The following is a 15,997-nucleotide window of genomic DNA, read 5'->3' as shown; positions in this document are numbered from 1 at the left end:
TCCTAAATCTTTTCTATATCAGTGGTGCTCAATCTTTTTCATGTGAAGGACCCCCAAAATGATATGTATATGGCCGCGGACCCCCATCAAAATATGTTGTTCCAGGGACCCCCCAGAAGCAAAGATTTGAGTTAAAAATGTTTGCTTTAAAAATATATATATTTCAAAGATTTGCACACATTTTCACGAATTTTCAAAAATAGCAGATCTACAAGCTCGTAGCGCGGCACTCGGTGCCGCGCTATGAGCTTGTATATCTGCTATTTTTGAATAGCCCAAAGTGTAAAATAACGCTTTTTAGCTCAAATCTAAAAATGACACAGTTCCAGGTCTTAATGGGTTAAGACCTGAGACCGATTCTAAAAATCCTAACAATTTACAGAAAAACGTATGCTGCTATATGATTGGTACTTTTTCATGTCCGAGACCCCCATGTATTTGGCCGCGGACCCCCATCTCAAAATATTTAGTTCCAGGGACCCCCAGAAGTACAGATTTGAGTAAAAGAATATATTTGCTTTAAAAAATACTGGTATACTGTAAATAAGATTTTACTGTAAATCCAGATTTTTCAAAAATAGATCTACACGCTCATAGCGTGGCATAAGCTTGTATATCTGCTATTTTTGAATAGCCAAAGTATAAAATAATGGTTAGAGTGGTTAAAATGATTGTGGTGTTGTATGAACCATTTTAGCTGGGGACCGCCCTGAAACGTGATGTATAATAATCAGTGGTGGAAAAAGTACTTAAATTCTTTACTTAAGTAAAAGTACCAATACTGCAATATAAAAATACTCAGTTACAAGTAAAAGTCCAGAATTAAAAACGTACTTGAGTAAAAGTACAAAAGTATTGGCATCAAAATGTACTTAAAGTACCAAAAGTAAAAGTACTAAATATTTGAAAATAGCCGATCTACAAGCTCACAACGCGTCGCGATGCGACGCGTTGTGAGCTTGTAGATCTGCTATTTTCAAATAGCCTAGGTTTAAAATAGGTTTAAAGTGGTTAATGTGTGTTTTATAATGTAATACTTTACATCTGAAAAGTAACTAAAGTTTTCAAGTAAATGTAGTGGAGTAGAAGTAAAAGTACTGGAAATTGGAATTACTCAAGTAAAGTACAAATACCTCAAAATGTTACTTAAGTATAGTACTTAAGTAAATGTACGTAGTTACTTTCCACCACTGATAATAATATGTAAAACGTATACATTATGACAAGGTCATTGATGTGCTTTGTTTGTCTGTGGTTACCGTGGCGATCTTCAAGTTGTCCCGGATGTGCATCCTGTCCACGTCTCTCTCTGGAACCGGGTCAGGACTGTCCAGGTAGGCCAGCAGGCCCGTCGGCTGGAAGAGCAGTGAGACAGTTAACCCTATATGCTTTAGAACCAACCTTACACTGTCCACAGTTAACCCTTTACATGTCTTTATCTCTGCCCTGCACTATAACCTAAACCAGTGGTTCTCAAACTTTTTCATGTCAAGGACCCCCAAATTGACACTTATTAGCCCGCGGACCCCCATTTCAACAGACATGCCAGGGACCCCCATAAGAGAAGTCTTTTTTACGGCTCTAGCAGTGATTCTCAACCATTTTAATTTCAAGGACCCCCAGTTTGACATGCATTAGGGCTAGAGACCCCCATTTAATGGCATTTCTATCTCTTGGACCGCAATTTATATTGTAAAATGTATGTCAATTTAACTCTGAGAGTGTACAAATGGAACCAAATGGACCCGTTAGGGTCCATTTGGTTCCATTTGTACACTCTCAGAGTTACAGACCCATAAGGGTCCACTTGGTGCCTAATCTATCATTTAGCTGGGGACCCCCTGGAACTCCCTCAAGGACCCCTGGGGGTCCCCGGACCCCACTTTGAGAACCAATGACCTAAACCTCTGATCCAGTGGTTCTCAGGGATGTTTGATACAGAGCCTCAGGTTCCGTGAAGAAGAAAAAATAAAAATCTATTTCCCACCAAAAGATAAATGTCAACGGCCCCTAGCGGCCTAACGGTAAGGCTGGCGGAAATGTCAGTGTATGTGTTGAATGCTGCTCAAAGTGGACTTTACTCGGGTATCTAGTTTGTCACCGTCAGACTAGGGATGTCACGATTCACTTACCTCACGATTCAATTCAAAATCGATTCCTAGGGTGCCGATTCGATTAAAATTGCGATTCTGCGATTAATTGATATTCAATTCGATTCTGCGATTTATTGCGATTTTCTAGGGTGCCGATTCGATTAAAATTGCGATTCTGCGATTAATTGATATTCGATTCTGCGATTTATTGCAATTTTCTACCCCAAATCACTTTGCTTTAATTATACTAGAACATTTTGTTATAATATAAACCATGAAAAGTTGAATCATACACTTCAATGCAGCCAGATCATGTCAGTCAGTCTTTCTGACATTGATTTCAGACAAATTGCCAGTGAAAAAGGTACTGATTTATAGAAAAAAAAAATGAAAAAAAAAAAAAAACATTTTTTTTTTTTTTTTTTCAAAAAATCGATTTTAATATTTTGAATCGATTTTTAAAATCGTGGCATTAAGAATCGCGATTTATTCATGAATCGATTTTTTTTTGACAGGCCTACGTCAGACCTTCCTAGCCCGTGTTATTAAAGAAAAACAGGCGACAACGGCCAAAACTCAATCGAAAATCGCAGATCGAAAATCAGCGAAAGTGACCGTTTTCAAGATGTTTTGTCCATCATCTCTGGAACAGAAGGTCCAATCTGTTCAGTTCAAAGCTTGTTGGATGCGTGACTTTGAGGACATTAAGCTCATAATGACACCTTTTTGAGTTTTCGGGCCTAAAAGTATGGTAATTGCTCAGACAGGGCCGAGCCTCCGGCCAGCCGAGCCCAGCCCAGTTTAGGGCCCAGTTAGGGCCGGGCCTTAATTTTCAGGGCCGTTGAGAACTCCAGTAAGGATCCATTTTGGAACCCTCCTCAACCAACCAAGAGGGTCCCTGGACCACCACCCTGAGAACCACTGAACTTAATAAAGCAATCATTCTGGGCATCATGTGTTTTAACCGGTGAAACGTACTACCCTAAACATCACTGTTTTAATTAGACCGTTCTAACGCTGTTCTAACACTGTACACACACACACACACACACACACACACACACACACACACACACACACACACACACACACACACACACACACACACACACACACACACACACACACACACACACAGCTAGACAGTATAATAAAAGACATTGTACAGTAACAGGCTACAGAGAAACAACAAGGAAGAGTAATGGGTGAGGAGAGGGCTTTAACACGCTCTCAGTTCTGCCCCTAAGCAGTGGTGTAAAGTAACTATGTACATTAACTCAAGTACTGTACTTAAGTACAATTGAGAGGTATTTTTACTTTACTGGAGTATTTACAATTTTCCATACTTTTACTTCTACTCCACTACATCTCAAGAGGCAAATATTGTACTTTTACTCCACTACAATTATTTGAAAACTTTAGTTACTAGTTACTTTGTAGATTTTGATTATTATTACAAAACATACATTAACCACTTCAGCCCTATACACATTTCGCCCATTTGAAAATAGCAGATCTACAAGCTCACGATGCGACGCATTGTGAGCTTGTAGATGTGCTATTTTCAAAAGATTTTAATACATTTTGTACATTAATTTGTTACCTTGTGAAATGGGACATTCTGCATAATGAGTACTTTCTACTTTTGGTACTTTAAGTACATTTTGATACCAATACCTTAGTACTTTCACTCAAACGAAATGTTGAATTCCGGACTTTCACTTGTAACAGAGTATTTATACATTGCAGTATTGATACCTTTACTTTAGTAAAAAATGCCCCTAAGGAACATCATTACACTAACAGCTTGTGCTACAGTAACAGTATGAGTGTAAAAACGGGGTCTGGTTGTGAATCTCACCAGGATTCTCTTCAGCAGGTTCATGGCGGTGGGGTTCTCTGCCGTCCACAGGCCCACCAGGTGACGACTCAGTTGTCTGTTAGAGGGAGAGACAACACACATGGTCAGTTTGAGACACTTTGCAGTCATCTGCGTGTTATAATGGGTCCCACTTCAGTTCTAGGCAAAACCCGCTGTGATTGGCCAGTAGTCGCTGTGATTGACAGCTCTCGTTTTTGCAACTATGCCTAGACCTAACCGTAACCCATTGAGACCTGAAGCCGATTCTACATGTCTCCTAAATCTCAACAGTTTTCTGAAAAACCTATGTTTCTATATCAGTGCTGCTCAATCTTTTTCATGTCAAGGACCCCCAAAATGTATATGTATTTGGCCGCGGACCCCCTTCAAAATATTTTGTTCCAGGGACCCCCCAGAAGCAAAGATTTGAGTTAAAAATGTTCGCTTTAAAAATATATATATTCATAGATTTGCACACATTTTCACGATAAAATAGCAGATCTACAAGCTCGTAGCGCGGCACTCGGTGCCGCGCTACGAGCTTGTAGATCTGCTATTTTTTAATAGCCCAAAGTGTAAAATAATGCTTTTTAGCTCAAATCTAAAAATGACACAGTTCCAGGTCTTAATGGGTTAACCTCAGTAAGACTATGCCTGCCAGGGAGCCAATCAGACGGGTAAGGCGGGTCTACCTATAACATTGGTGGGATTCATAATCACGCGTCATCGGCTGGAGTTACAGTACAGTGGTGGCGTTTCCAGGAATTACATTTTGGGGAGGGGAAATGAGTGACTCCCTCCCCCCTCCTTCGGGTCCACGGCCCCCCGCGGACCCCCAAAAAATGTGCGTCCCTATGGGTGAGGGTCGCTCAACTGAGTGGATACAGTGGTGATTGGCTGCCTGTGAGAGTGTGCGTGAGAGAGTGTGTGTGTGTGTGTGTGTGTGTGTGTGTGTGTGTGTGTGTGTGTGTGTGTGTGTGTGTGTGTGTGTGTGTGTGTGTGTGTGTGTGTGTGTGTGTGTGTGTGTAGAGATAGAGACCTGTTGGTGAGCATCCTCTGGTCTGCACTGATGGTGAACATGGAAGTGTGTAGATGTCTTGGAAGAGCTCCTTCACTTAAAGCCAGTTCCTGCATCTTAGTGGCTATCTCCTTATCTCCTTCCTGAAGAACACACACACACACACACACACACACACACACACACACACACACACACACACACACACACACACACACACACACACACACACACACACACACACACACACACACACACACACACACACACACACACACACACACACACACACACACACACACACACACCAAAAAGTAGAAAGTACTGTTTACGCAGAATGTCCCGTTTCATACGTTTTCAAATGTATAAAACTAGAGTCTCGAGGGGCTTTGCACCCCGAGACCCCAGCCGCTGCGCGGGGCGCTAGGGCTGTGAGGGCGCGCTTATTTTGGGGTGTTTGGGTCTCGCTGGGCGGTGGTCAGCGATGACGCTAAGGAACAACATGGCCGACCGTAATGTTGTGAGTTTGTGTTGGCCGCAATTAATTATGCTTCGAGGGGGCAGATGTGTGCTGAGCAGTGAGAAGTAGCCTACAGGCTGCGCGAAGTGATTGTGCGCGTTGTGGCTTGTGTTGTTAGTAACATTGATATGTTGTTTTTGTGTTTAGTCTAGAGTTCTCAAATTCTACCCGAACCCGACCCGGCCCGACCCGACCCGACGTTTTCGGGCCGAGCCGGGCCTCAAAAGTATGCTAATTGGTCGGGCCGAGCCGAGCCTCGGGCTCCATGAAAAAAAAATCCAAAATATATATTTTTTTAATGATTTTTTAAAAATGATTTTATTTTTATTTTTAGTTTTTATAATATATTTTTCAATTCTGTTCTGTCTGAATGTGTATTTATATATTATGAAGATGGCGCTGACACCGCTGATTTACTGGCTTTAACTTGCACTGTGTTGCTCACGCTCATGGCTCAGTGAGAGAGAGTAAAAAAAAGCAATTCTGGGCGAGCGTTCCGGTGGTTAACAGAACACTCGCCCCAAAACACACTCGCCCCCATTCATTTCGCGGACAGAGGCCGCCGGATTAGACCCGGGGCGAGTGTGTTTTGGGACGGGCGTTCTTGTAATCCATTGCCGCATATGTAGCCATGGTTCACATTCATGTTTCAGGGCTAAATTTAAGCATTATGCATCCATATCGCCGTTCCGTTATGAAAAGTCAAAGGCAGCTGTGAAAATCCCATATTAAATAACCTGCCACAGACCCATGGCCAGGTTCAAGAATAAAACATAATCTACTAATGTCAGATTAACATACAGGGCGTCACGACCATTCATTCATTGTGAGTACGACGGGACACCATCACTCTCACAGATCCGTGATTTACCCCCACTGTTTGTCTCAGCTGAGTTATTTTTTTTTTCTCCCCCCGTTCCATACAAACTGCTGCTTTCGCGTGAAGTTAAGTAGTTTCAACTTTCAACTAGGCTTCCTGGGTTCTTCTACTTCCAGTAGTATGATTTCAAAATAAAACGTGTGTTGAATTGTAACATTACAAGGATAGATTTTAAAAAAAACTCTTATTCTGAAATGCACATCGTTTTGAAAGGAAACCAGATTTCTTTTCTGGAGGCCACTTGACAGTTTTCTGCTCACGGAACACAGCTCCACTTGACTAACGTGCTTCGTCAAGGCGATACGTTCTCAAACTAACTCCATGCTTAACTTGAGTAAAAAAGTAAATAACACGGACGTGGGGGTCATGGGACATTATGGAATATAAAGACTTTGGGGCAAAAGTTCATATTTACCACCATGCTCTCTGAAACCAAGACAATGTGGGGCTATGGAACAAAAGTTTAGATCAGTATTATAATATTTTTCACCCAACGCGTTAACAACAGTCTCGAGTCGGTCGGGGGGGGGGGGGGGGAGACGGAGACTCGGCCGAGAGAGGCAGAGAAATGCAGACGATGCATCGCATCGCACAGAGGTGCGTGAGCAAGACAAGGATTTAACTTCATTTAAATCAGCACAGTGTAAGTGAATGTCAGTCAGCGCCATTAGCGCCATCTTCATAATAGATAAATACACATTCAGAACAGAATAATAATATTACAAATATTAAAAATATATTTTTAAAAAAAAATCAAAAATCTTTTTTTTTGGTTTTTTTTCCTCTCGGGTTTTTTCGGGTTTCGGGCCTAACATGATGGAAATAGTCGGGTTCGGGCCGAGCCTCGGGCCGGCCCAGTCGGGCCCAGTTAGGGCCGGGCCTTCATTTTCAGGCCCGTTGAGAACTCTAGTTTAGTCCGACACAGTGACACGGGGATTTTTGGGGTTTTGGGTTTTGCAATGTATTATAGGATGTATGTATAAGCTCACATTGCGTCGCATCTCGACGCATTGTCGATAGATCCGCTATCTTAGATCTGCAATAGATCTGCTATTTTCAAATGGCCGAAATGTATATAGGGCTGAAGTGGTTAGTGTATGTTTTGTAATAATAATCAAAATCTAGTGACTAAGTTTTAAAATAATTGTAGTGGAGTAAAAGTGCAATATTGGTCTCTAAGATGTAGTGGAGTAGAAGTAAAAGTACTAAAAATTGGACATACTCCATTATAGTAGTAAAATACCTAAACATTTTACTTAAGTACTGTACTTGAGTAAATGTACTTAGTTACTTTCCACCTCTGTGTGCCAGCCACTTACCTCAATGATGGCCTTCATGACTAGACCTGCTCCTTTCACTATGGCCATGGAGGGATGCTGAGAGAGAGAAAGAACCATAAATACTCATATATCAACGATCAGCTCAAATCAACTCTCAAATTTCTAAAGGTCACCATTATTTTATACTTTGGGATATTCCAAAATAGCAGATCTACAAGCTTGTAGTGCCGCGCTACGAGCTTGTAGATCTGCTATTTTTGAATACATATGTTTTTTAAAGCAAATGTTTTTTTACTCAAATCTTTGCTTCAGGAGATTCTACAAATGTCTTCTAAATCCTAACTGTTAGAGTAACCTTGATTTTCCCTTAGATAGATAAGACAAAATTACATTTACAATGTGGCCTTTATCTACAGAGCTGTTTACAATTGTCTTCTACCGACACATTACACAAGTGCTTGTTATTGTATAGTTAATTAAACTCAGAGGAGTCCATTAGGTTACAGCGGACTTTTGGGATGAAGAAAAAAGAAAAAACCTCCGACATCTACACTTCATGGAGTACATTTTTTAAACTGAATTAACCGAAATAAAGTAACAAAAAAAAAAAGAAAGTAACAAACCCGGGGGGAAAAACTGAACTTTTTCATGTAAAGGACCACCCAAAATGATATGTTTTTGGCCGCCGACCCCCATCAAAACGTTTTGTTCCAGGGACCCCCCGCAGAAGCAAAGATTTGAGGTACAAATGTTCGCTTATAAAAAATATATATTCAAAGATTTGCAAAAATTGTCAAGATCTTTCAAAAATAGCAGATCTATAAGCTATGAGCTTGTATATCTGCTATTTTTGAATAGCCAAAGCAATCTAAAAAAGTGACACAGATGTGTTCCTGGACTGAATGTGTTCAGACTGACCTGGAACAGTTTGAACAGGGTGCGTCCGTTGGACGCCACCATCTCCAGCAGCATGTCAAACTGCTGACCCTCCGTGGTCTCACTGTACGGTGCACAGAGGGCAAAGGTCAGGAAGTCCAACAAGGAGCTGATGACCAGGGCGCCCGTTCCATGGTCCTGGACACGAGAGAGAGAGAGAGACAGAGAGACGGACCAATCAGAGACTGCTACTGCTCTCGCTACACACAAGTATTGCTACTAGGGATGTTCAATATTGACTTTTTTAACGATATACAGATATTGTATATAACAACATCACATATCTAATACAATAAAATAGCTATAATATCAATATAATGTCTAATAAATCTAATATAATACAGTGATGTTTGTTAGGTTTTCAATGAAGTGAGTCCCGGGACTCACTGGTGGTCATTTGAATGAGTCCCACTAATCTTAGATTAGATGTTGGCCTATTTGACAGAGCAGAAGCATAATTGCTTTGATCATGCCTGTAACATTAACGAGCGTCAGCTGGACACAGACACACACACCTGCCCTCTGCAGTGCTCTAATTTGAAAGTGACTGGAGTCTGCCTCATTTCTCTCCAAAAGCCATTGAATATGATGGAATATGATTAAGGATTACTGTGATTATGGTAAACTCACATTTCATATCACACACAACATATATTTATGCTAATATCGGCATTAACATAAATATCGGCCGCCTAATTGCTACACACACCTATACTCTGTGAGATGTTACTGTATGTGTAGAGTTCTAAATGAAATGCTACTGGCATTAGGCATTTAGCAGATGCTTTTATCCAGAGCGACTAACGAGTGGAAGATCGGAATAAGCAGATTAATCATGAACTGTAGTCAATAAACGCAAAAATATATACTTTTTTGAAGATCGGATAAAGCTCCTAATCATTTTCTTCTCCGTTTCACTACTTCCCTCCTCGTTGCATGGTTAGGGTCCAGCTGTGTACAGGCCATAAATATTTGAAATGAATCAAAACCCAGAGCTCTCTCTCTCTCTCTCGGTCAGTTTGGGGGAACAAACTCCAGTACAGAGCCTCAGATCTTCACACTGAGGGATACCAACCACATTGCTGATGAATTTTTCAAGGAGGTTCTCCAGGAACTTCTTGGAGGAGAGCAGAGAGGCCTTGTTGAGCTGCTCCTGCCTCAGGTCATAGTCATCATGCATCGGCTGGAGAGGGAACAGAGCCAAACAAAGGCATCATCGTGGTGGAAACGCGATCAGAGGGAAGTTGATGGTGATATGGGAAACCATAACACATAAAAAAACAACACTGTCAAAATAACAGACGCAATGTAAAAAACAATATATATATAAAAAAAATAAAGTTTAAAAAAAGTAGCAGGCACCAAACAAAGCAACACTGTTCAGGAGAGATAAACAAACAAACATGTAGATCGGCTTTTCTTTACAATATTTGCCAATTTGGCCAATGTTTGACCAGTTTTTATTGTATAGTTTGTTGATTACTTTTGATGCAGTAACAGTCTTATTTTTTAGGTATTAAAAAAGGCCTTAAAAGACCCACAGGTTGAGAACCACTGGTTTAGGACAGTGGTTCTAAAAAATGTTCATGTCAAGGACCGCCAAAATGATATGTATTTGGCTACGGACCCCCATCTCTAAAACTTTTTCAGGGACCCACCAGAAGCAAAGATTTGAGTTAAAAATGTTCACTTAAAAATATATATAAATTATATTCAAAGATTTGCAAAAATGCTTTTTTTAAAAATAGCAGATTTACAAGCTCATAGCGCGGTGCCGCGCTATGAGCTTGTAGATCTGCTATTTTTGAATAGCCAAAGTATAACATTTGGATAAAGGGGTTAAAATGATTTTTTGACGCTTTATTAACACATTTGCTGGGGACCACCTGGTACCCCCCTCCCCAAGGACCCCTGGGGGTCCCCCGACACCACAGGTCGAGAAGCACGGGTTTTAGGAGACACTTACACACATAAGGGCACAGAGCATGTCTACGGCCGCATGCGTCACTCCGTTATGGTTCCTTTTTAAAGCTTTGACCGTCTTCACACCCAGCTTCTCCCTGAACCTGGAAAACACCACAAGCACACACACACACACACACATACACACAGGCTCCGTTGACCAACAATGACACACTTATAATGTTAAAAGGAGGACCCCTGGCTAATAAGCCAAATATGCCTTAATACATTATAATTGTCCTCTATAACTAAGATTAAAAAATGAACACCTTCAATAGTTTATTTATTTTAGAAATAGTTCATCTTTCACTCAAGAAGAGGGACAACGCCCGTCGCATGTTGATGACGTCATTTGTCCATGTGTGGTCTAGCCCTATGGAATTTATGGAATAAATGTGCAAAAAAAAACATTTAAAATATTGATTTGATGCTCATATTAACCTTAGGAAGCATTAAGTTGTTTTTTATTTGCACATGCATTTTATACATTCCATAGGGCTAGACCACACATGGACAAATGACATCATCAACTTGCGACGGGCATTGATATTGAGTGAAAGATGAACTATTTCTAAAATAAATACAACATTTAAGGTGTGCATTTGAGTTATAGGGTTAGGGTGATAGAGGACAATTATAATGTATTAAGGCGTATAAGGCTTATTAGCCAGGGGTCCTTTAAAAAAATAAATCATATAATAACGATAACGAAAATGCTACGAGGCCACAAAACAGTTCAAGGCATTGACTGGCCTCATATTTGTATATAATTACACAAAGTATACAAATATAATTCAGAGCATTTCCACATAATTAGCCCACTTTCACAGCACAAAACATTTTAACCACCAAAGGGCTGTCACGATTAGGACATTTCAATTGCCGATTAATTGTCACTCAAATAATTGCGATTAACAATTTTATATTGTGTTTCTGACGTTGAACGTTATTGTAACATTACGAATAGAAATAGCATTTCTGTTTTAGGCTTTTAGGCTTCGTAAACCAAAGTTGTACAGGACACATGCGACAAACAACACATATTTAATGACTTCATACTAAATAAACATTAATAGTGGAAATAGCGCTGCGATGTGTTTTGAGCTTGTAGATCTGCCATTTTCACAATTTTTGATTTTGTTCTTTAAATATACGACATTTTTTAACATGAAAATGATTATGACGATTATGCAAAAAAGAATTGCGATTATGTCACAATTGTGACAGGCCTACCACCAAATGTGTTTTATTACATTTTTTTCATAACTTGTCCATTCTTGTGAAAACGGGTTCAGTAATGAAGCCACTTCCGGTTCATTCTTAAAGGGATAGTTCACCCCCCAAAAAACAGTTTTTTCTATTGATTAGTCAACCCATGGACACTTGACATCTATATATTTTTTAGTTTTTGTCTCATTCCTAAGACAATAATTTGATGACCAGCGGACTGGTATAGGCAGCGGTTCCGGTAGGAGACGCGAAGGAGACTCTTTGTGTCTCCTACTGGAACCGCTGCCGTTCATCAAATTATTGTCTTAGGAATGAGACACAAACTATAAAATATCCATGAATTCAAGACTCCATGGGGCGACTAATCAATAGGGAAAAGTCATTTTGGGGGTGAACTATCCCTTTAACCACACAGGTACCAGAAGAGGAATATGAATATGATAAATACACGACACGTCCTCTCATACATGTCAGTGACCCAAACAACACAGTGTCTGGGATATATGAGAGACATGTTCCGAGCAGGAAGGGGACCCGAGGGGAGAGAGAGGGGCTGCAAACATTGATTTATGTTATTTATCACTATTGATCAGTGGTGGAAAAAGTACTCAAATTCTTTACTTAAGTAAAAGTATCAATACTGCAACATAAAAATACTCGGTTACAAGTAAAAGTCCAGAATTCAAAATTTACTTGAGTAAAAGTACAAAAGTATTGGCATCAAAATGTACTTAAAGTACCAAAAGTAAAAAGTACTAAATATTTGAAAATAGCCGATCTACAAGCTCACAACGCGTCGCGATGCGACGCGTTGTGAGCTTGTAGATCTGCTATTTTAAAATAGCCTATGTATAAAATAGGTTTAAAGTGGTTAATGTATGTTTTATAATGTAATCATTTACAACTGAAAAGTAACTAGTAACTAAAGTTTTCAAGTAAATGTAGTGGAGTAAAAGCACAATATTTGCCTCTGAGATGTAGTGGAGTAGAAGTAAAAGTACTGGAAATTGGAAATACTCAAGTAAAGTACAAATACCTCAAAATGTTACTTAAGTATAGTACTTAAGTAAATGTACTTAGTTACTTTCCACCACTGCTATTGATGTTATTCATCAAATCGAGAAGCAACGCTTTGTTTGACAATTTGTTAAAAGAAAAATATATAATAAAAAAACACAATAAATTGCTTAGTTTAATTGACTAATGGAGGAGGACAACTCTATAGCGAGCAGAGAGACCAGCATGATGCCTCTTCTGATCTGTCTGTCTGACAGCCTGTCTGTCTGACAGCCTCACATCAAAGAATGAACATGGATGAAAGGGGAGGGCAGTGGCCAGACAGACAGACAGACAGACAGACAGACAGACAGACAGACAGACAGACAGACAGACAGACAGACAGATCAGCCAGGCGCGTGGAGGTGGGGGAAGAGGGTTGTGGAATGTTCAAACCAAAGAGACACACACACACACACACACACACACACACACACACACACACAGTGCAGAGGGAGGACTGAGATGCATGGATTCATATTTACGTTCCATCTGTGAATCCAGGCCCGTGACCAGACCTTGGAATGACAGAGTGAGAGCGTTAACCAAGAAGCTCAACAGGAAGAAAAAACAGAACAAAAAGAAAAAACATAGACGTTACGGAAACACAACCAGGAAGTGAATGGGATTATAATAATAATAATAATAATAATAGTAATAGTACAAAACAGTAAGATATAATAACTATAATAACGAACACTAACAAAGCTGATTCAGACAATATAGGACATCACCAAACCCAGTACTGTTTAGTTTTTTAATAAAAATGTCAACTTTAATAAAAACAGTAAAATCAGCAGGAAGTTGACATTTTTATTTAAAAAAAAAACCCAGTACTGTCATGTTCTATATTGTCCGAATCAACTTTGTTTGCGTTCGTTTAAGTGCTAAAAGAGCCCCTTAAAATAATCTATATAAAATATTTTCAGGAACCTCTATGGGGAAAAAAACTTTGGGTTTTCTATCCGTGGCACCACAAAATGGCCGCCACTCCTACGCCCTAATGCTATCACACATAGAGTACAGAAGTCCTGACGTCACTCGTTCATCCCCTGGTTCGTAAAGTCATTTCTCTATGGAGAATAACATTGGGTCATCATAGAATCGTCTCATATAAGAATTGTGGTCCAAAAATAAACAAACTGTCTCGGCGATATTGTCAGGGAGGTGGCTCTGTATCGTTTATATTATCTATATATCTATATATCTAGATATATATTATCAGGGAGGAGGTTCTGTATCGTTTATGATAGTCAATCACTTATATTTGATACAGTCTGTTTCTGGTGAAAATTTAACTAATTTGGTGGAATTAACATTATCGTTTTCTCACCGTCAGTTGATGCTTCATATCCAAGAGTCAAACCGCCGGGATCATTTGTTTATTTTTGGAACACAGTTCTTATTTGACGCGATATTAAAGACGTCTATGGGATTCAGAACGGGGGTGGAAAACCGCGAACCAGGTAGACAAACCTAGCCTGGTAAACCCTCCCTCCGGAAATCTCATTTCCATTTGATTTCAGAAAGGAGTCTGGTCTGAAACGCCTTTCTCCAATAATCGCTCTGCTCGCCAAGCCGACGAGCCTATCAGCGTCGTCGCTCATTGTTCTGTGATTGACAGCGACAGTTGGCCAATCAGGTGGCGAGTTCGAGTGAGCCCGAATGAACCCGAGTGCAGCCTGAGAGCCGCCGACAAAAGACGAACGGCAGCCATTGTTGTTTGTGCGAGTGCCTTCACTTCTTACTTTCAGTTTTATAACGCTTTCAAACTTCTTTTTTGAGGCACGGAATTTACTTATAAGATATCGTTTGGATAGAATTTAGTTGTTTAACTTCATATATGTGGTCAATTAATCATGACAGAGCCTATTTAAAAATATAAATTTAGAGAACCGGCAGGGGCGGGGAGTGACACGCATGTATCCCAATAAGGCAACCTATTTTCGGCATGGCCGTCCCAAAAGTCCCGTTGCGTCACATAGTCTGGAGCTCGTCAAAATGAACTGCTCATTGGCTGAAGGGGGAAAACGATCATTGGTTGAAGGGTTTGTCAGTCAACGGTATTACTCCCGCCCAACTCCAGCCCACAGCGATTATTACAGAAAGGCGTTTCAGACCAGACTCCTTTCTGAAATCAAATGGAAATGAGATTTCCGGAGGGAGGGTTTACCAGGCTAAGACAAACCTAGGATGTGTAAATTACGTCAGACTTCGGTGCTCTATTGAATTTCATGCTGTACTGAAAAACAAAACAAACGTTCCATGTGTGTGTGTGAGCGGTTTGGACACTCACTTGGGGAGCTGTGTGAAGGCCTGGAAGCCGGCCTTGGAGGCCACCAGGCGGCGGATGGCCTGGAACTGGCTCTCCAGCTCGGCGTTGGGCCCCGCCTGCTCGGCCTCCTGCGAGAGCAGCGCCAGGATGGCGTTGTTGATCAGCTTCTCCTTGTTCTCCGAGAACAGACCCTGAGAGGAGAGAAGGAGAGGTCTCTGACATCTAATCACAGACGTGTGTATACACAGTAGATCAAGCGGTTCTCAAGCCTACCTAGAGAGGAGAGCAGTGTTGATTTTGACAGCATATTTTGATTTGGTTTTAGTCATATAGTCTTTTGAACAAAATTCAGTTTAGTTTGTGTCATATTCTAATCACCTGAAATGTTTAACTTTTAGTCTAGTTTTTGTCGACTAAATCTACAGTTGATTTAATCTACAATTGTTTTATTTTTACTTTTAAATCAACTTTTGAAATGATTTTCACTTAGCTGCATGCCAAAAATAGCCGATCTACAAGCTCACAACGCGTCGCGCTGCGACGCGTTGTGAGCTTGTAGATCAGCTATTTTCGGTCTGTGGCACCCGCCCCGCACCCACGATGACTTGTGTTTTAGTTCCACTGGATCTCTTCTCCACTAGATCCCTCACTAACATTTTAGTCTAGTTTTTATGTGTTGATGAAATTGTCAATATATTTAGTAGTTTAAGTCAGCATATAGCTACGTTTTTATTTAGTGTTGAATCGTCAGTGAAAAAAGGTCGTCGACAGACATTTTTCGCCATAGTTTCAGTCGACAAAATCAACACTGGAGGAGAGAGGGAGGGAGGAGAGGTCTCTGACATCTAATCACAGACGTATAGATCGGCGGTTCTCTACCCTAGCT

At 40.4% G+C, this 15,997-nt stretch overlaps 1 protein-coding gene across 2 annotated transcripts in view; it reads right to left on the bottom strand.

Moving 5' to 3' along the window:
• Positions 1–15,997, bottom strand: part of dnajc13 (DnaJ heat shock protein family (Hsp40) member C13) — a 113,004-nt gene that overhangs the window by 51,709 nt on the left and 45,298 nt on the right. For both annotated transcript variants that reach the window (XM_084048647.1, XM_084048648.1), the window contains exons 12-20: positions 15,133–15,302; positions 13,322–13,354; positions 10,555–10,654; positions 9,664–9,771; positions 8,571–8,726; positions 7,692–7,748; positions 4,994–5,115; positions 3,955–4,030; positions 1,260–1,355 (exon numbers count right to left, since the gene is read on the bottom strand). In XM_084048647.1, coding sequence (XP_083904773.1) covers positions 1,260–1,355; positions 3,955–4,030; positions 4,994–5,115; positions 7,692–7,748; positions 8,571–8,726; positions 9,664–9,771; positions 10,555–10,654; positions 13,322–13,354; positions 15,133–15,302 — 918 coding nt within the window. The remainder of the gene's footprint in view (positions 1–1,259; positions 1,356–3,954; positions 4,031–4,993; positions 5,116–7,691; positions 7,749–8,570; positions 8,727–9,663; positions 9,772–10,554; positions 10,655–13,321; positions 13,355–15,132; positions 15,303–15,997) is intronic.

The sequence above is a fragment of the Gymnoscopelus microlampas genome (genome assembly GCF_963454915.1).
Source record: "Gymnoscopelus microlampas genome assembly, chromosome: 22".
NCBI lineage: Eukaryota > Metazoa > Chordata > Actinopteri > Myctophiformes > Myctophidae > Gymnoscopelus > Gymnoscopelus microlampas.
This window is presented reverse-complemented; position numbering and strand designations above follow the sequence as displayed.